Raw genomic sequence first — 20,913 nt, 5'->3', positions numbered from 1 at the left:
TGCTGAGGCGAGACGCGTCTGATCGGGATCGGATGTGCGCCGAGAACGTCAGACGCGTCTTCTTCTTGAGTTTGCGAGTGGGTTTGATTGGGAACTCAAGCTGGCTGTGATGTGAACTGAAAACTGAGGTCGTCTAGGATCAGGAACACCTTAGGGCTGGAGTTGATCGGGTATTTGTAAGCCGGAACGCAAGCAAGAACAATTTGGGGTTTTTCCGGAATTAGGGTTTCCAAAAGACCAAGACGGCGCCGAGTATTGTTTCTGCGAGTGTGGGCGCGTCTGAGATTGGATCGACGAACGGTTTGCGCTGGTGGATTCGTATCGTCAAGAGCTTCAATTTGATATGTGGGTCGTCGTCTGGTTCCTCGGGGTTTGAGAGATAGATCAATTTTAAGTTGCGCCTATTTTAGGGTTTATGTGTGACGGATTTTATGTTAGGTTTTGTCTCAGGTTTTTGGAGTCTATCGTGCTGATAAAGTGTTGTAATTAGAGAGTTTTGAGACTGAATATTTCGGTGTTATTATTAATGATCAAGGGGGTTCCTTTATATAAGGATTACAAGATGAAGATAAATGGAAAATATCCAAAACCTAAACTCACTAAGATTAGGAAAACTACTAATACATAATAATGGAAAGATTACGTCTACTAGGAAAAGGAAAGAGTTTCCTTTTCTCCAAGCTTTGTGGCCGTGTCTCTCTCAAAGTCGGCTCTCTCTCTCTCCTCTCTCCAGGCTTCGGCCATCTCTCCATCTTCTAGGTATTGGGTCGGTCTTGGACCGAGCCTGGTTAATGGCAATCCACTCCATGATTTATTAGAGATATAACATATTTATCCCTTGGAGATAATTTGTTTGTATAATACGAGATTGATCCGTACCGAGATAAGAGAAAGAAGGACAGGCAGAGAGTTGGTGGGTTACACTCTGTTTGAACGAGTGACCGTACAACCTAACCCACCTGCCACTCTTTAATACCTTTAATTGCACGTCATTTATAAATAAATACAACTCTTTACTTGATTTTGATTTTTAATTTTGTCTTTTCTGTTTTCCCTCTTTCGATTGAACACATCCACTTTCTTAAAAAGACGATTATTATGTGTGTATGTAAATAGAAAATATAAAAATAGTTGAAAAGTCGTAATGAAAACTATATTGTTGATAGAATCATTAAACATGTCGTTTTTGCATGTTTAGTTTTTTTTTTCTGTAAACATGCCGTTTAGTTAATGTAACAATTAATTAAAAAAAACAAAATTAGTAATATCCAGAACGCAAAAGGGACAAGAGTGTCGTGAACAACTTGTCTAGCGACTCTAAAGTTGGCCGATGTTTTGTTTATGCCTCGATGGTCTTTTATATAAATGTAACTATTTGAGTTTCTTTTTCTTAAGAACTTGTATGTTTTAGAAGGAACTTGCATGTTTTGATACATGCGAATAACGTCTAGCAGACAAGAATTAGTGAAGTAAATATCTAAACGAACAATATATGTATGAAAATCTTGAGGAAATGTCAAACTTTGTCGGCCAAAAATATATGTTTAAAAAAATATATACAGAATATCATAATAATACAAATAAACAGCAAAAAGAAAGATCCAAAATTTCTCAATCTATTCTCTTTGACTTATTGGTCACTCTTGTAGTCTTAAAGAACGCTGAACTTAAACTCATCCGCGGAGATTTCACCCAACCATCTTTAATTTATTGAACAATTTGCTTAAAAATAAACGAAACTCCATATTAATTTATTTTATATATTTATTGAAGGCTACTAAACCACCAACCCCCATAACCCAAGGAGTTAAAAACATTTCCTGTTTCTTTCACCTCTGACCATGATGATGTAAGAACAACTTGTTAAATCATACTCGAATTTGATGTTCAAAATCACGGACTACTTCGCTTGTGTGCTCTAAAATCCACTAGCTCAAAATAATAATTAAATAGTAGTATTAATATACAAAAAGACATAATAAATCATTAGAATGTTCACAAGAGATAGGTTTACCATCAAAGACTTTTATAGACAGTTCATACATATATATATATATAATACATATCTTAATTCTTAAATAAATTGGCAGTTTATATCATACACCCAGGCAAAAAAATAGCAAAAGGATTACGTGAATTAGGAGTTTCCATGACATAAGTAAAAAATGGTTACTGTGTTGATTTTTAAGTTTCCACGGACTATTTCGCTTGTGTGCTCTAAAATCCACTATACTACTTGGTTTTAACGTAACAGTTATCAAGATATAAATATAACTAGATTTTGACACGCACGTGAACTGTGTGGATGTTTGTTTTTTTGTTAAAAATTGTTTTTAACTTTTAACAATGCCATAAACTTAATTTGTATGTTTTGATTGGTACCTTATTCAGTTTTGACATTCATATGTCTTGTTCAATATGTTTAGCCTCCACTTATAAATTATGAAATTGTGTATTTTTTTGTGTGTTGCCGACTTAAATATTAAAATATAAAATATTAGAATTTTAAGTATACTCGTGGGTTTTATTAAATTATATTATAAATATTTGATTTAAAGTTGTATATAAAGTTTAATTTTGATATTGAGATTTTTTTTAAAATAAATACATGCTTAGGCAGAAACATTCAAAATAAGAATATATTTTTTGAAATTTTTTAATTCTTAATATAATTTTTTTAATTCTTAATGTTTAGAGCTCATATATATAATACATATCTTAATTCTTAAATAAACCAGCAGTTTATATCATACACCCCTGGCGACAAAATAGCAAAATTATTACGTGAATTAGGAGTTTCTATAACATAAGTAAAAAATGGTTACTGTGTTGATTTTTAAGTTTATAGTATTACTTCACATTTATGACTTATCTATCTCTTTAATCTATACTACTTGGTTTTAACGTAGTGGTTATCAAGATATAAATATAACTAGATTTTGACCTACACGTCCGTGTGAATGTTTGTTTTTTGTTAAGAATTGTTTTTAACTTTTGTCAATGCCATAAACTTAATTTTGTATGCTGATACGTTAATCAGTTTTGACATTCATGTGTCTTGTTCAATATGTTTAGCCTCCACTTATAAATTATGAAATTGTGTATTTTTTGTGTGTTGTCGACTTGTTTGATAACGTAAATACTAAAATATAAAATATAAGAGTTTTAAGTATACTTGTAAGTTTTATTAAATTATATTATAAATATTTTTTATTTAAACTTGTATATAAAGTTCAAGTTTGATATTGAGATTTTTTTTTAAATAAATAATTGGTTAGGCAGAAACATTCAAAAATAAGAATAGATTTTTTTTGAAAATTTTAGTTATTAATATATAAATTTTAATTCTTAATGTTTAGAGCTCATATATATAATTAATACATATCTTAATTCTTAAATAAACTGGGAGTTTATATCATACAACTCTGGAAACAAAATAGCAAAATGATTAGGTGAATTAGGAGTTTCCATGACATAAGTAAAAAATGGTTACTACTTACTATGTTGATTTTTAAGTTTATAGTATTACTTCACATTTATGACTTATCTATATCTCTAATCTATACTAGTTGGTTTTAACGTAGTGGTTATCAAGATATAATTAACGTTTTGGATCATTACAAAGTAGTCAAAACTTAATAACAAAACTAAGAAATAGTAGTCTGTAAATTAAACTATGATTATTTTAAAATTAATTATTACTTATAAAGCCCACATGAATATTATCCCTGAGATTAAAAGTTAGAGAACTGGTGTATATTCATTCAACTTAACTATTCAGCGTATTTTGATTTTTGATTTTTTTTAATAGCATGTGCACCTTTATCCATTTCAATTATAGTTAAAAAAGTTTCTGGATATTTATAATTTATAAAACTATAAATTCTGAATACATTTTATAGATTTAATTAACTTGTCAATAAAGAATTCAGTATTTTAAATTTATTTTTCTGAAAGTTAAATTTACTTGGATGTACCTAGCAAGTACCGCCTATGTACTCTCTCCCTTATGCGCTCGTCATAGTCTTTCCATGTGTTCTGTCTCTATATAATCCCTCTCTTCTCACACACTCTCTCTCTAGCTTCGAATTTTAACTCTCTTCAACCCCCCCCCCCGAGAGAAGAAGAAGAAAAATGAAGCATCTGATTCGCCGCCTCTCTCGCGTCGCCGACTCATCCACCGAGTTCTCCCTCCGCAGATCCACCTTCTCCTTCCGCACCCGCCGCGGCCATCACCGTCTCCACGCGCAACCGCCGTGGTCGATTTGTCAGGCGAGACGAGTCAACACCGTCCCCGCCGGCCACGTACCCGTCTACGTCGGCGAAGAGATGGAGAGGTTTGTCGTGAGCGCGGAGCTCCTGAACCATCCAGTCTTCGTCGGACTGCTCAACAGATCCGCTCAGGAGTACGGTTACGCTCAGAAGGGAGTCCTCCACATCCCCTGCCACGTCATCGTGTTCGAGCGCGTGGTGGAAACGCTCCGGTTAGGATTCAACGAATCCGGCGAGGTGCAGGAGCTCGTGGCGTCGTTGCTCTCCGGAGATGAGGTGATACCTGGAACTACAGAGTAGCTCTGAAAGCATCCAAACTGCTGATGATGTTTTCTCAGCTGTTAAAAAAAAAACAATTACATCTTCATTTCCACGGTTTTGTAAATATAATTCAAGTTTTTATCTGTCTTTAGTTGTGATCGAAAAGCATAACTTTCGTTTAGACCAAACCAACTCGAGACTGAATCTGCAGAAACTGAATATAGATCTCCGACCACTCTGTAACTGAAACGCCTCTTGTGTTTTTTTTTTCTTCTGGCCGCCAATAAATTAAAAAGAGAAAACAAAAGAAACGTGTGCCCCATACGTTTTATGTACCGTTTGGTTTAACAATCAAATTAACTCAATTTCGAAATTGCACGTTTCGGGTTACATATTTAATAAGAAACGTACGAGATGGTAAGGTAATGGTGGGATTCGACCGCAAAGTTTGAGTCTAAAATCTTGAATTCAACCATGTATCACACATTGAGTAAGAATCAGATAATTCAACTATAAGGTCTTGTCTAGTGAGTAAAGTTGTAACTCTTTTTATTTATTTATCAGAATCTGCTGATAAAAGTTATCGAAAGATTATATTCTGCATCCACCGAGAAAAGGAATGAAGATATTCCGAGAACCGTTGACGACGGACAGAGGACGCAATGGCAAATTGTGGACAAGTGTCGGGTCAGATTCGTCATTTTGTAATAGTATGCATATGTGTGCACCGTACGGTTCCCTTCAGATAAAGTACAGAGAGCTACAACTAAACGTCCAAGTTGCAGTTGAAAGAAACAATAAATACGGAAAGATCTAAGAAAATAATTTTATACTACCACTATTTTTATAGTATGTATATATAGTTGAAGGCCGGCGTACATTATTTTTTGGCGCAAACTTTTCATTGTTATTACGTTTAATCAGTAGTATTTTAAGAGTTTTAATGTTTTTGTAAGAGAAAAAATATTGATATCATGAACTCATTTTAGCTTTGTTATAGGACTGCAAATGTGTTACCAAAAGAAAAAAATGTAAATGCTATCGATTAGATTCACATAATTAAATTTTAGATAAAATTTCTCTGGTTGTACATAGACAGCCAGTAAAGATAACATGATTTATTGATTTTAAGTTGCATCTAATTAACAACAAGGAGACATAATGTACTTTGTTTTTAGGCCGGTCATACCGTCAAAGTATAAATTCATTTTATAGGTTTGTTTCCCCTTCTTTTTTATGTAACCAAACTCTTTGGTTATTTGACACCGAAAGTTCTTAATTAATAATGTAATGACACATTTGAGTGGATAATCCACTAGTAACATCAAAAAGTATTTTTGTACCATATATCACTACTATATAAAAGGGGCTAAATTGGAGCTTCCTAAGCACTGCCACATAGGCACAAATATTCAGAATCAATCAATCTGCCATGTCATCCCGGACTGGGTTTGAAATAAAAAAAATTTAGTCACCTTCGCAGCCCACTTGACCCATCTCACAGCCCAATCCCGAGCCTCTCTTGATACGGTATTGGTCGCAGCACATTAAACTCATCTTGCAGCCCAATCCAGAGCGGCTCTTGATACGTACGTGACAATTATTAATGATTATGGGGCCCATTTAATGTTGGTTAAGTGTGATTGATTTGGTTTGGTCCGGGCTGATTTGTGTTCTCCGCTTTTAGTTTCATAAATGAGTAAAACTCCGCGTTTCACGTCTCATCGGATTAAGGCTTCAATGTCCTCCTCTTCGCAGAACTCAACCTGGCCGTTTCCTCTTTACCGGTCCTCTACTCATCTCTTCACCTCCTCCGATGTTATTTCTTCACCTCCCTGAAGTTCAATGTATTTTTTTAATTCGGCAATTACTGTCGACGCCTCCGTTTCCTTCGTGCGGAATCTATATATATCAGCGAGTTGAGAGTAGAAAGGATCTTCGGAACCTCTGTCAGAATCTCATTTTCTTAAGCGTTTAATTTATCTCAAAAATATCTTCCTCCGATGCCGTTCTCGCGTAATCAGGCTTTGAAGCCCTCCATGTAGGAAGACCTGCTCAAATCATTGTAGGTCGTCTGCTCCTTTTTTGGGACTCCAAAAACATCAAGAAGCAGAGTGAATTAATGGGGATCACTCTTATCCTCCTTCGTGAGAACTGAGAAGGTATTGCAAAGAGCAGTTTTTTTCTGGTTAGATCGTTATTTTATTGAATTCAAATGCCGATGGTAAGCCCGGAAGTGAAGCTGATCTTCAAGGTCATTCATTTATGTTTAACCCGGAACCCAGCATTGCTAATTGGGCATAGATGCTCCTATATCCTAATTGATGAACAGGTAGGAACAAGTCTTTCTTATCCTCTTATTTTCTTGCCCATAGATATCTCGCATCAGTGGTTCTTCAAATGAAGCTTGCAAACTACTAGAGCTTACTATGATACGTTGCATGCTTCTCACGTATCCACATCTACGAGGTACACGAGAGGCTAGGGCTCACAAAATTCATTGGTTTGTTTCTGTGATGAATCTTTATAGTTGATAATTTGACTCTCTTTTCCTTACGTACTATGCATATGAGTGTGTAAGCTAAGCTTGCTTGATGAATTACTTGGCAATTGGTTACCTTTTGATTAAAAGAGATCTTACTTTTGGATCTTATTTCCAGGCTTACATCACCCCACAACAACCATGAGTTTATTCCCTTGTGAAGCTTTCATGGCTTCAAACCCATTAATCTGTTTCCTCTGCAAGCTTTTCTAGCTCATCTTCCTGTCTCCCCAAGTAAGTTGACCTCAAAATGAAACACACTACTACTACGCATGATCTGTTTCAAAACATGATGTATAGTAAAGTTAAGAGTTATTTTCTTTTTTGACAAATTTACGATGATATTTTGAAACACAGATTTGTGAGGGAATGACAACACATGTGGTTGATACGTCTGCCATTCACAGATTCAAGTCATAAGAAGTACTGAAAAATGAAATTAAGAAGAGAAACCTTTTTATAACATTTTCCTTCGCTTTCTTCAAGAGTGAGACCCTTTGTATCATGCACAATGAAGTATATGAAGAAGAGAGAGAACGCATATCACCCCAAATTCACAGATCAGTACTCAAGCTCCTACAGAAAAATACCAGGTGAGCTAAAACCTCCAAACTTAATTGTTCGTATTTATAGTGATCTTTAGCTCAGAAACAATATTTAATACTTGAGTTGGTCAGCCGAGAGCTAAATGGGGAATCTCTAGAGGGAGCGTCTCAATAGATCTGCAGTGTGAGTCCAAGCCATGTTCAGGTCTATGCAAGCTCAAGAGGATGAAGCTCATGTAAGATTATGTTTTAATTTTATCATTCTTTGAACCTCTCAGTTTAGAAAACGCACACACATACACTAAAATGATACTTGAATAAACAGAGAGTATTTGTTTATGGTGTGATCCAGTTGGAGTATGAGTGTGCAAGATATTTGATCAGAATGGTGGCTATGGATATGTCAATCTAAGATATTGATAAAGTATACTACTCTTGCCCATCTTTTGCATGATTTGAACGGGTTTAGATATGAGTTGACCTTTTGTAACTATTGATCATCTTCTTCTTCGTAAATACTTTAAAATATTAAGCCAAGTGACATACTTTAATTCCCACTGATTTCATATATACTTTTATTATTTTAATCATGTTTTTTTTTGTTCCTATACATGATGAAAATTCAAAAGATAGCATAGAGGTTAAGGAGCAGACTGCTGAAACATGAGGCAAGAAGCTTGATGCGGCATATTGTGAAGGATGTTCCAAACAGTGTGCTGAAACATATTACCCTTGAGAACAATGAAAACAAGCCTGTTACTAACTCTAGAGGCACCCAAGAAGTATCAGACCTGTAAAGCTTTTACATCTCTATAAGTATGTTCTCGATTTGGTTTTCTTATGTTGAAGTTTCTTTTGTGGGCTTGTGTTATAGGTCAAGTTGGAGCAAGGTTTAAAGATTGTGAAAATTTTCAAGGAGCATACGAGCAAGATTTGCATTTTGAATGACTTTTCCTTCTATGAGGTTCGACAGAAGACTATCTTGGAGAAGAAAGCGAAGCAACAGCAAACCCATAAACAGGTATGAGCAGTAAAACAACTATAAATCTTTTGAGTAAGCGTATAACTCTAAGTCTCTCCTCTAACATCTAGATGAACTAAATCAACAGGTAAGTGAGGAGAATAGTACAGAGGATGAGAAAAAGAAATCTGAAACTGCTGATCCGCCTCATAAGGAATCTCCTCCAGCTTTCAGACTACCGGTGATGTCAAGGTTGATGACTGTTTCTAAACCAGTTGATGTGTAGAAAATGGTTGTTAGATAGATTAGTCGATGCTACTCACGGCTTGAGCATAAACGATTAAACGCAACAAGAAAGAAGGTTTCTCTTGAGAACGAGTGCGGTGAGCTTTGAAGCAAAGAGGAACTTTAGTACTTAAGACCGAGAACTGTTTCTTTGCCCTTGGAAATTAAAATCAATTTTTTCATATCTATTTTTGTTTGTTTTTACATGTCTTTATAATTTTCTGTTTTTTCATTTTTTCATTTTCTGTTGATGCTCCTACCCTGTAAAATTGCTTAATATGACCTACTAAATAGTGGGAAGTAGTAGGAAAAAAGGAGATAAAAGCAGGGTGGTTTTGTTTTCGTTTATGGTGAAAGTTTATTCTTTACCATTTATGGGTTCAGACTTGCCATGTTTGACTTCTTTGGTATAAGGCCTCTTTTCGCCTTTCTCGCTTTTGTCACCGTTTGGACAGGTACAATAGTTTGACAAACACCATTGCCAATATCATCTACAGAGAAGCTTTCAATGGCTTGCCACAAATAACATGAATGTGATACGACGTCCTTATATAAATACGACCGCACACACTATCTTTTATAAAACATATTTTTGTAGGTTTAGAAGAAGACGATGAGAGATTCTCCAATAATTCATAAATTCCGTCAATACCTTCTTCAGTTGATAAATTTCTCAACAGACAAATCAGATTCTACAACAAGAACATCGCCTTGATTACAAAATCTCAACGAGACAACTCAAAGCTCGAAGAAAAGAACAGCTATTCAATAAATAAAATAACTAAACCAAAAATTCACCAGAATCCACCTCATTTTACATTTTTAAAGGATTACATAACGTTTAATTGTCTGCAACCCCGCGCTTGCGCGGAGCTCCGCTCCTAGTATTGATAAATTACTGTCAACAGAAAGCCAAGAGAATTTTTCAGTTGTTCAGTATTATTGTATTAAATTGTAAAATTTAATAAATAGGCAAAAATAATATTGCGACCGCAGCGTACATTTTAAATTGTATATGCAGGTGGTCCATTCCAAGACACTCGACAAACAAAGAATAGCAACATGTGTTTGCTTATAACAATAAAAATAAATATGTATTTTTGAGGCTTTACGTAGTTCTTAACGTTAAAATGGTTGCTATTGAAATTTATATTCATTATTATTAGATTCGGGTTTGTTACGAGCTTCCAACTTAAAACCAATTGACAATTTGTGGATTGACCTTAATCCTTTATATATTACTTAATGTCCCTTAGAATTTCCGATGTGGGATATATATCCCTAATACTCCTCCTCGAGATGATGGTTTTTATCGGCCAAAAATCTCGGAACGTTAGGACATTTATACTCGGTCGAGCGAGTTTAACACGACTTTTATATCCGGCCGAAAGGGTTAATCACGACATTTATACCCTGTCGGAAGGGTTAATATTAATTAGGAGTTTAGAGTATTTAGGATATGGGTTCTGATACCATGATATTTAGGGATATGTTTGTCGTGCGGGGGAGTATTAGAGATATGTTGGGTCGGAAGATATGTATCTTACGGACCTAGATTGTGAAGCTCGTGAAACCCACGAAGACCCTCAAGACTAAAATGAAAGATTCGAAGAACAAGTTAATTTCAATATATTCTTAACATATTTACATTAAGTGTTCGAGAAATTTAGCATTGTCTAGTATTAACATTATGTTAATGTTATCACTATATATATATATATATATGCATCTTGTATTCTTTTATCAAACACAACACAATAATATATCGTTCTATCGTTCTATTCTAATTTACGATTATGGAAAATATAACTTAGAATGTCGTAGAATGAAAATAAAACTCTTCTTGTTTTGAATAGTAAAACTCGAATCAGAGCTCGTAATCGTATAACACCACTATAGCTGTATAAAAATAAATTAGTGTTAGAACCAGAATTATATCTCAATTATAAACAGCATTATATCTCAAAATAAGTTACAAAAAAAAATTATAAACAGCATCGATCAGAATTGTACGGTGTGGGACTTTTATATTTTTGGGGTATTGTACGGTGTGGGACTATTTGCCGGAATATCGAGATCTACAATTATGATTTTTATTAATAGATCAACAAAATTCAGTGACCTGCCAACCAACAACTGGCTAGAAGGTTGATATGGCAAATCTATGGCACATGTGTTGCTTCATTTCGTACGATGTTGAGGGAACTTAAGTACGAGCTACGAGCTAACGAGTTAGCATAACGTATAAATAATAAATCACAGCTGGCATTCTTATGATTGGGCTTGGGTCGTTTATGTAGATAATGCTAAAGATTAGATGTGTCATAAACGTTTTATTAACAAAATGAGCTGAATCGTGGCCGTGGGAGTCTGTTTGTGTTAAAAATCTGTGAACAAGTCTCAGAATTGAATCTGATGACATGTTTTAACTGTTAAGCAATAAGCTAGAAGATCAATCACAACCATCTGCTTGTTAGCTAATGGCACAACAACTGAGAAAGATGATTTATTACTGCAAAACGTGTTGCGTTTCTTCTTGCAAAAGGTAAACCGAGGCACGATGAGGCTACTTATACAATCATTCGAATCTGGAAAAGATTTGCTTATATATATTACCGAGTAACCGACTATGATCTGCTAATCTCGATGACATTAATTTTGAGACGCCTTTTCTTCTTCAAGTAAAAGATTTCATACTAGTTTTTCGATTGTTGAATCTGCTGGAGAAGCGCTGCTGCTAGCTGCAACGTTGCTTGGAGACGCTTCTGTGGATCAGCCTCGTTTTCTTCCTCTTCTTGGGCGTTGCTGCTACCTTGTAGCTGTACATTTTGATACCCTGGAGGTGCGCTTGGTGTCTGCTCGTGTTGCAAAGGGTGGAAACTTGATCGAGCATCTGCTGCATATCTCTCTGGCTGATTTGATGTGTTGTCTACTTGGTATTGCTGTCTGGAAACAGATGAAGCTAAGTGTGTAAGCTGTTCAGGCTGAAACCCTGATGGAATCACTGTTTCACGAAACCGACTTGGATCAGCATTTTGCTGAGCAACAAACCCGCTACGCTCTTGAAGATCTATCAAAGGAGGTTGCATCAGTGAGGTTCTGGTGTTGGTAACTGACACATCACGAGGTGGCCAAACCCTTCCAGGGTACTGATCGTGCCTGCTCTCGATGTATGGATCTATAGGTGAACGTTGAACAGATTGATTACGTGGGTTTCCAACATCAGGAAAAGCTCCACTATCCTCTGGATATGATGTTTCACCATATCTCCTCTCACTTTGCTGTTGAACAGGCCCATATCCGGAACCTTCGTATTCTGACCGTAGAATAACCCCAGAGATGCTTAGTTTCCCAGGAACTTTAAGTACTTTCTCGGAGAAATCAGAAGGAGGCACAAGGAACAACGTCGTTGTGTCATCCAATTTAGAAACAGCTGCCCGCTGCTTCTCCTCCAGATAATGCATAAACTCGTTATAGAACACAATATCAGCATCGCTTCCAGGAACGAAGAAAACCACCCACGCTTGAGATGACTGGTAGTAATGATTGGCCAGCATGTCCAAACCAGTTCTTGCCGTGCAATCTAGAAACTCGGGCCTGTATTTACAAACCACAAACCGAATCAAATCAACAAACTTCATCACAAGAAGTGCAGAAAATAAAGATTTAGAAAACAACTTACAGCATCATATCCATCACTTTGCCCACAGGAAAGCATTTAGCACGACAAATAGGATTGCCTCCCTTTGCAACAGTCCCTTCCCAGTTCCAATCCTTAAGTGATGACCGGGACTCTTCAAGTGTATGCCGTCTCCCTTCAGGCAGAGAAAATTCTCCCACCAACTCGTCATGTGGTTCACGAAAGCTACTCTTCTCCCCGTTCCTTATAGCCAGATTCAACGGATTCTCAATTGTTTGCTTGTATCTTACTTGTCTAGCCTCATAGTTACGCTCAAAGGCTTTATTGGGAGAAAAATCAGCAGATCCCCTTGAAAAAGAGCGTCTTTCTTGCCCTACACCAGAAACCAGATGCCCTGGGAGCTGCCTCTCTGCCTGAAAGGATCTTGTCTTCACTCTCTTGGTGTCCTGGTAGTAGTAGTCTTCTTCGGATAAACCCCGTGGCTCTTCATACACTGAACTCCTTGGAGGAAACCTGTGAGGATCATCACGGAATGTGGAACCCATTTCCCTATGATATTCATGCATATCCTGAGGCAACTTGTGTGGAGACCTCGACCTTCTATAAGGAGGCCCTCCTCCATCATATTCATTCCTTGAGGCTCTTTTCCTGTTAAACATGTAATCTTCAGACTCTTCCAAATCCCTGTAATGTGGATCTCTGACATTGGAAGTTCTGCTGATGCTTCCATAGTTTCTATCCTGATGAAAGTAACCTTCTGAAGATCCCAGTCGATCAACAGATCTGTAAGGCGGAGAGAATGATCGACCAGACGGACCCCTTCCACTGCTAGATGAGGAAGGCTCACTCTTTGCGAAAGAGATATGCACTCGAGGATTGTCAAATAATTTACCCTGAAGAGTTTGTTTTGCCTTGCAAGCTGCCATTTGATTCCGGAATTGAACAAATGCATAACTACGACCAGGGAATATCGTGACCTTCGTTATATCTCCGAATGGAGAGAAGGCCTTCATCAAGAGCTCTTCATCTACTTTCAACGAAGCTGGGAATCCTATGTATAGTATCTCACTGGGTTCTGCATCTCTATCACTCATTTTGTTTGATTTGCTATATGTGTCTGGGCTCTCGTAACGCATTCTGGAGTCCTTTTGGAAAAAAGGTGACCCTCTTGCTCCAGACCGCTGCTCATCATGACGAAATGTATTTTCTGTGCGTGGTCCAGTTGAGGACTTTTCCTGCGATAAACAGTATCACGAAGTTATAACTATTAGCCAATGCCCTACTTCACTGCATGATCAAGAACAAAAAGGTTCTTAAGTTACTGTGCATTACTATCTACGATATACACTAGATAACAAGTTGTAATCAAGTTCAGGAAATTCTTGAGCATCTGGATGTCAGCTAGAACTCTTTGAATGGAAAGAGCTGCCTATGGAGATCAATATGTGAGTTTTTAAACAATATACCAGTCCTCAGCATAACATTGAAAATAGAATGGAACTCCTCAATTATTATAACATGAAGGCAATGAAATCATGCCAAGAAGCATAACCAGAAACAAACAACAAGCTTAAGATGTTTGGCCAGGTAAGTTTCTTCTATCATCTATAAGGCAATGAAAGATATTATCAGTTTTACTGGCCTGCTGCAACGCTGGAATTGGAAAATACAAAGCAAATGCTGCTTTTGATGAATTGATACAATGTCTATAATTAGGTAATCACTTCAAAAGCATGAGTCTGTTTTGGCATTGGCAAGTTGAATAGGACCATATGCAAATTATGAAACATGGTGAAGGTAAGCTTTAACATGGTGAACTTTAAAAAGGCCTTGAACACATGGTGAGTTACTGGCATATCAAGTAGAAAATCTGAAGGTATGTCATCAACTGCTTGCTAAATAATAGTTTTATTGACTGTAACTATTAAGTTCATAATGATATAATCGGGTATATAGATGATCATGTCATTCATCTTCATAGCTACTGAGAGAGAACTGAAGCAATCAAATTCACATTAAGTGGACTAATGCCAAGATGATTCTATTAACTTGCTCAACTTTTGCCGACCTGGAGATGAAGGGTATGGAATCATCCGGAGTTGTTTGGTAAACACCAGCCCCAAGAGCCAGAAAGCTTCATGGAAATTTCTATATTTTCGCTGTTTTAAGATTTACATCAACACATATCTCTCACTTGGGGTCTCTACTACCAAGTTCATATTATTTGTCAATGAAAATCTGAATGCTTGTAAACATTATGGCTGAGTGCCTGTAGTGTGAATGATAAAGGTGAATGCTTGTGAGGGTTACACTGGATGCCTTGGATGTGGAAACATCTTTTGATGATAGAGTAGAGATGGCCACGATATGGTTTTTCAACAGAAACTGATTCTAAGTTAGCCACTGAGCTTTCACCATTCAGTAGCTATAAAGCAGAGTGCGAGGCTTAAAAAGATGAGTGCCTGTGTGTTGCTTTGCTCATGACACAACGATAAGTATCATCAGAGTTTAAAATACTAAGTTATTTAAACTTAGACGCAAGGATAAAGGTGAGAGTGCCTGTGGAATTCTACTAACACTTGACATCTAATTAAACACACTAACTGATAACTTTCACATACTAAGTAAGAATCTATATCCTCACTAATCAGAATCTAAACACTAACTCAAGATTCAAAAGAGAGAACGAGACTAACCGGCTTGGCAAACTCGATCTTAAGCGGGTTGCCATTGAGCGGGAAGCCTTGGAGCGAGTCAATAGCAGCGAAAGCATCTTCGTCGTGTTTAAAATTGAGGAACGCGTAGCTCCTTGCAGGCTGAAACGCAACGCTCTCCAATTCTCCAAACCTCAAGAACCTATCGGCGAGTTCCCGTTCCGATATCCCAAGGGGAAGGTTCCCAACCCAGAGATGCCGCGACGGAGGGTTCCTTCCTCTCTCCTCCTTCCTTCCTCCGCCTCTAACTGACTGTAAACATACAAAACCACAACATCAGCACACAATCTCTCGCGGTGTGGAGAAAGAAAGGATAACACAGACCATTGCGAAATCGTTTACAGTGATCAGATCTGATGCGTATTCAGATGAGATTCAGCACCATTGTATCACACTATCGTTCTTTTACTGTGCCGAACACGATTTTCTTTCTATTCCCAGGGCTCCGCAAAATCCCCAATTCTCTCTGTCGATTGAATCAAACGTCTGCTCTTCTTCTCGAGACGGCGGCGGTTTTGGAAAAGGCACCTGTACTATCGGTTCGTTACCAAACCGGCTCACATGTTCATATAATACTATATTTCGTTACTATATCTAACTCAATTAAATATTGCTTTTGATAATTTTTGAATGTGATAAAAAAAATTTAAAACCACATGATTCTTGCCAAAAAAAACTCTTGTTTACATTACGTAACACGATTGAGACTAACAAGGAAAGTTCTATAGATGGAAACTAGCCCCTCCGTATTAAGAAAGACAAGATCGTTCGAGGTGGCTCTGGTTATTACGTTTATGGTAGTTATTGTTGATGATTGTAACAACTAATATCTCCGAGAAACTCTACATGGATCGTGAGAAGAACAATATTCTAGGAAATAAGATCTTGTAGGAAAAGAAGATGAGAGATGATAGATGCAAATGGTGCCTTAATCTCTCACGTTTAATAAAGAGATACATATTTTTATATATATGTGCACACATTTAGGTTAGGAAAAATAATGATTTGGTATTGATTTTATATAATATTAATTAAACCAAAATCGGTTAAGAGAAACCAATCATTACATATTGGATGAAAGATGTAGATTTAGGTTAAAGTATACATATGTTCGGATGACTTCGGTATTACTTCGTGTTTCGGATATATACCTGATCGGGTTCAGAAATCCAAACTTGTTCAATACAATACTCATTCAGTTATTTTGCTACTTCGGTTCGGATTCAGGTTTTTCGGGTCGGATTCGGATTCCGGTTTGGGTATAAGATAAAATGCCCAACCCTACTCAGAACATTAAATAACATTCATTTTGAGGAGTTTTTAAAATTATGGAGTTTTTGAGATATTTTGAGTGTTCCATTATTCAAGTAAGTTCTCTACTATTTAAGTAGGTATCCACATAGAAAAAACGGGCCAAGGGTGACCAGAAGCTCTTGATAGGTAGTGAACATCCATGCACAACTGTTGTGATGAGTGTCAGTTTTCTCACTTCTCCTCTTTTTTTTTTGGTTTAGGTTGATCATATAAGCTCTTCATATGTAGTGAAATGAATATTCACAAATTTCCTGGCGCCATGCATGAATATTCATAATCCGTGACACAAGATATTCGGGATATGTTTCAGGACGAACAGGCTCCAAGCGACCTCAAGGATAAGTGGAAGAACATCAACAATAATGTCGTCTGAGACATGTAAGTGGGTTACACTACGTTGTCTGGATGAAAAAAACTGTAGCTTTTGATCCGCTCTCTTTGGTATTTGTATTTTTCTACTTCTTAGGGTTGCCTTTATAACAAAACACTAACTGCAAACGAGTGAATGGAAGATGCTGACTCACCGGTTTAACACTCTTTTTAAAGGATACAAATACAATAACTCATGACAATGTTGTAAGGTCAAGATCTGCATATGACGAGAGTGATCCTTGAATTGTCTTCCGTTGAGGCATGGAAGGCGTTAACCTCTCCAGCATGTTTACCCAACGTTTCTTATGGACTCTCACGTCTCCTCAGAAAAGCTAACGAATTTGAGCAGTTTCAAGTGTTGTTGACTCCTCCTGGTATCAACTCTATTGCATTATCTATTGCTCTTAGTGTGACTAAGGACCGCCGGTATCAATCTTATCTAGCTCGAGGAGGTCCCATTTAGTCATCTAGCTCTTTGCACTCTGAAGCCTTAGGTGGTCCCGCCAATTCCTAGGTACTGCAGCAGCTGTATGACCATCCCTCCGGAAACAGTCTTCTCAGGCGTCTTGCTCCTATTTCTTTAAAGGAGCTCTTTTCTCTTTTCTATTACGGCATCTACTGATGAGTGATGTCTTTCTTTGCTTTCTCTTAATTGCTTAAAATCTTTTCACTCTTTTGTTAGTCTTTTATGGCTTTGATACTGCACTCGTTTGACTTGATTCTTAATAGAATTTTTCCTCGACAAAAAAAGGTCAAGCCTTTTACAAAAAACAATGTTGTACATGAAAGAAAAATAAAAGAAAGAAAAAAGAATGTTGCAAAGACACTGGTTGGAATGTTAGAAAGTCACTGTCCAATTAAACACAAAAATAATTGCTTATTTGGTTTTGATAGTTTTGTGTTCGAAAAAATGAATTGACTTGGACGAAAGTTTGTAGTAGCCGACTCAATAAATACACGAGAGTTTTAATAATATGATAAAAGACAAATACCAACTAAAACTTACTAGTACTCCTATGTACCTTAAATATATATATTCTATATTTTTCACACATCTTAATAAAACACATTAAATTTACATAGTTTTTTGTGTTTATCTTTTTTTCCATAATTTTAAACCAATACAGATTTGACTAGTGCAATTAAATTTTTCGAAGTTTGCAATTAGTTAATAAAACATGCATTGAAAATATAAAAGATGGATCTTTTTGAAACAAATTTTTTCTCTGAAATATATAATTTTAAGGAACGGAGGGAATACTACGTAGGTTGGCCACTCCGTCAAGAATGTGTTAAATGAAAATTTGTTATTCTACGATATACTACTTTTTACTTTAGGTCATGCTCAAAAAAGTATCCTTCTATATGTTTTAATGGCACAACTAGAGAAACGGACTTATTTTTTCGTAGACTTCTGCACTTAATGAAGAAAAAATTGAAATTTGAAAATGGCTCTCTTCACAAATAAAAACGGAAAGAAGTAAATGTATTTGTATTTGTGTGTGTGCATGAACATGCATCGTTTGCCAATGAATGAAGCTTGGTCAGCGAAACTTTAATGACTCGCCCTTCCACTAAAATTCTCATTTACTCGTCACTCGTCAGTTTTGTGTTAGCAACAGTCTACGCATACAGTAAATGCGTCTCATACTCCACTTAACTTCTTCATTGGATACAAAACACACTTAAGAAGGGCTATTTGCTTAATTAATGACTACTATCATGCACCATATCAGGTTTTCTTATACAGCACCAAAAGCGTACTTCAGATTTTCATAAACAGCTGCTACGAAATAAAATAGTTAGTCGTAAGTATAGTGAATTAAGCGTATAAATAACAGCATAAGAATAATATTTTGTTGGTTTTTAAAAAAAGTTGAAAATAACTTCAACTAACTTCGAACTAACCCATGACTTTGGGTTATTCCTTTAATTAAAAAGAACATGACAGGAGTACGGTTGAATTATTATGTAAATATAATATCAGATTTAACACTTGCATACCGCTTAGACTGAATTTATTATATAGGATTACGTGATTAACACAGCCATTTTCAATAACACCCATCTCTTTCTTTTTCTTTTCAATTAATTAAACCCCTAGTTTATCTATGATTTACAGAATTTGAACCTTCAAAAGAAAAAAAACGAAACATTCACACATCATATGTTGAGATCAATTTTAGGCCTTTTCACGGCAGGCAAAGCAACAAACGAATGACACCTCGGACATTTCGGATCGTTCTTCATCACCAGCACATACGACAAGCACCCAGGACATCCAACCGCCACGGGAGACGAAGCGGCGGTGGAAGCGGTTTGATCGCAAACGTCCTCCCCTTCTGGTGATTTACGTTTCTTTAACGTCCCGGATGAAACTCTCCCCGCCCTCTCAAGAGCAGACTTCACCTTGTCGAGGGTGCAAACGCTCTGGAAACTCGAACTCGTTGATGATACGCAGAGAGAAGAAGACGATGATGACGCTGGCGATGATGATGAAGAGGTGACTAGTTTCAGTTCAAGGCTTGTGTCGTCGAAGAGGCTTAACAATGGTCTCACCGGAGATTTGCTAGGAAAATTTAAATCTTGAAATTTTCGAAAAGTTTGGTTGGATTGTTCTGCGCGACGATGATGAGACAAGGTTGTTGAGTTTTGTTGTTGCAGATACACTTTCCCTGACTGTTAGCAATATATATATATAAAAAGATCAAATATCATATTAATAATCTCAATAGCTACAAAACGAAACTACATAGAAATATAAGCAACGAACCTTTAGGTCGAGACGCTTTTCCCAACCGTTGGGGACTTTCAGATCAAGGTCAAGCTCCAGCGACTGATCGCCTCCTCCTCCTCCTCGACAACTGCCGCTTCCGAGGAGATCACGGGTCATTAGGGCCACCGACGATCCCTGTCGGGCGGAATCTTTTACCGTGGTTCTATCGTCATTGTACCTACTTAGTAACCGTACGAGAGAGCTTACGTCAGCAGTCATTTCAGAAAGCAGAGAGAAAGAGAGAGCGAGATCAGTTATGGGGACTGGTTAAGCAGAGAGAGTTATATAGATGGGGCCAAGAAGAAGAAAAAAAAGTCGCGAGAGAGTTTAAGAGGCCGGTTATAGCAAATTTAAAGCCAATAAAATTGTTTCATTAATTATTGAAATTTAATTTTTGTATTAAGGTAAGTTATTATTTTATTTGCATGACGAATCATATATGTTGTCATTTTATGCTACTTGTTTCCATCGTGAAATTTCTGTGTAATTGATTTGACAAGTTGGAGCTGAACCAATTCATGTCTACGTAGGGAATGCTAGGTACTACTATAAACCATCAACCAACCCATAGTGCTCTTGTGACATTTACAATACAACTTAGGACTTAGACCATGATTAATCCGGAGTTCTTAGAACGAGGTTCTTAGCGGAAGTTAAGAAACTGTTTCTTAACTTCCGATAAGAACCTCATCATAAAAATTTCGGGTTAATCATGCTCTTAGGAGTATTGGTTTAAAAGAAAAGAGAAGCATAGTTTTTTTTCCGTAACTAAACAAAGTTTTTATGACTAAAACAATAAATAAATAAACAATGGACGGAGGAATTCGAGGAGGAAGCAAACACAAAGTGTAATAACTGCGAAGAAGAACGCATTAAAAAGTGCGTGGAAACTTCACTTATTTAATTAACTACGCATTGATGAATGATAGGTTTAATGCAGTTTCGTCTTCTTTCGTATCGGGCACGTCAATGATTTTTAATGAAGTAGGTAGTGGTACGAATGTGGTATTGAGAGTAAACCAGCATTGGTATTAATATGACCAAATATTTCTTGACTTTTCGAAATTATATAACATTTCTTTAAAATACTCATTTACACCTTTGACCTGAAACAATTATTCATCATCTCCATAATTATCAGACTTACCTATATTCTTTTTGTTACTGCATACCTAAATTCGGCTATAGTTAATTGATATAAAAGAACACTGGGAAATATCTAAAATATACT

At 36.6% G+C, this 20,913-nt stretch overlaps 3 protein-coding genes and 1 long non-coding RNA gene across 10 annotated transcripts; 2 read left to right on the top strand and 2 right to left on the bottom strand.

Moving 5' to 3' along the window:
* Positions 1 to 4,011: 4,011 nt before the first annotated feature.
* Positions 4,012 to 4,721, top strand: LOC106293306 (auxin-responsive protein SAUR41). Its single transcript, XM_013728969.1, has one exon. It carries the CDS (start codon positions 4,135 to 4,137, stop codon positions 4,570 to 4,572), a length of 438 nt encoding a protein of 145 aa, XP_013584423.1. The 5' UTR covers positions 4,012 to 4,134; the 3' UTR covers positions 4,573 to 4,721.
* A 1,519-nt stretch (positions 4,722 to 6,240) lies between these two features.
* LOC106344014 lies at positions 6,241 to 9,212 on the top strand. Of its 7 annotated transcripts, none has more exons than XR_001270083.1 (9): positions 6,241 to 6,695; positions 6,909 to 7,002; positions 7,194 to 7,309; positions 7,433 to 7,668; positions 7,753 to 7,856; positions 7,973 to 8,044; positions 8,250 to 8,402; positions 8,495 to 8,641; positions 8,730 to 9,212. It is a non-coding gene; the product is annotated as an uncharacterized LOC106344014 (long non-coding RNA). The 7 variants fall into 7 exon arrangements; XR_001270082.1 differs by having other exon boundaries at positions 6,909 to 7,036; positions 8,250 to 8,413; XR_001270079.1 differs by having other exon boundaries at positions 6,242 to 6,695; positions 7,973 to 8,022; positions 8,254 to 8,413.
* Positions 9,213 to 11,359: 2,147 nt separating this feature from the next.
* Positions 11,360 to 15,762, bottom strand: LOC106295593 (flowering time control protein FPA). The gene is made up of 4 exons (XM_013731529.1): positions 15,545 to 15,762; positions 15,203 to 15,472; positions 12,549 to 13,741; positions 11,360 to 12,463 (listed from the first exon to the last, which is right to left on the bottom strand). Exons 1-4 carry the CDS (start codon positions 15,545 to 15,547, stop codon positions 11,563 to 11,565), a joined length of 2,367 nt encoding a protein of 788 aa, XP_013586983.1. The 5' UTR covers positions 15,548 to 15,762; the 3' UTR covers positions 11,360 to 11,562.
* Positions 15,763 to 18,934: 3,172 nt separating this feature from the next.
* LOC106293454 (vitellogenin-like) lies at positions 18,935 to 19,949 on the bottom strand. Its single transcript, XM_013729131.1, has 2 exons — positions 19,680 to 19,949; positions 18,935 to 19,585 (listed from the first exon to the last, which is right to left on the bottom strand). Exons 1-2 carry the CDS (start codon positions 19,899 to 19,901, stop codon positions 19,070 to 19,072), a joined length of 738 nt encoding a protein of 245 aa, XP_013584585.1. The 5' UTR covers positions 19,902 to 19,949; the 3' UTR covers positions 18,935 to 19,069.
* Positions 19,950 to 20,913: the final 964 nt, after the last annotated feature.

This window comes from Brassica oleracea, chromosome C5, assembly GCF_000695525.1.
Source record: "Brassica oleracea var. oleracea cultivar TO1000 chromosome C5, BOL, whole genome shotgun sequence".
Taxonomy (NCBI): domain Eukaryota; kingdom Viridiplantae; phylum Streptophyta; class Magnoliopsida; order Brassicales; family Brassicaceae; genus Brassica; species Brassica oleracea.
This window is presented reverse-complemented; position numbering and strand designations above follow the sequence as displayed.

Bases quoted from the DNA above. Each gene is read 5' to 3' on its own strand.
- LOC106295593 (XM_013731529.1), bottom strand. The intron at 13,742-15,202 runs GTTAGTCTCGTT...TGTTTATCGCAG, and splicing joins AGATCGAGTTTGCCAAGCCG to GAAAAGTCCTCAACTGGACC. The intron at 12,464-12,548 runs GTAAGTTGTTTT...TTGTAAATACAG, and splicing joins AAAGTGATGGATATGATGCT to GCCCGAGTTTCTAGATTGCA.
- LOC106293306 (XM_013728969.1), top strand. From the start codon at position 4,135: ATGAAGCATCTGATTCGCCGCCTCTCTCGCGTCGCCGACTCATCCACC.
- LOC106293454 (XM_013729131.1), bottom strand. From the start codon at position 19,901: ATGACTGCTGACGTAAGCTCTCTCGTACGGTTACTAAGTAGGTACAAT. The intron at 19,586-19,679 runs GTTCGTTGCTTA...TATTGCTAACAG, and splicing joins AAAAGCGTCTCGACCTAAAG to TCAGGGAAAGTGTATCTGCA.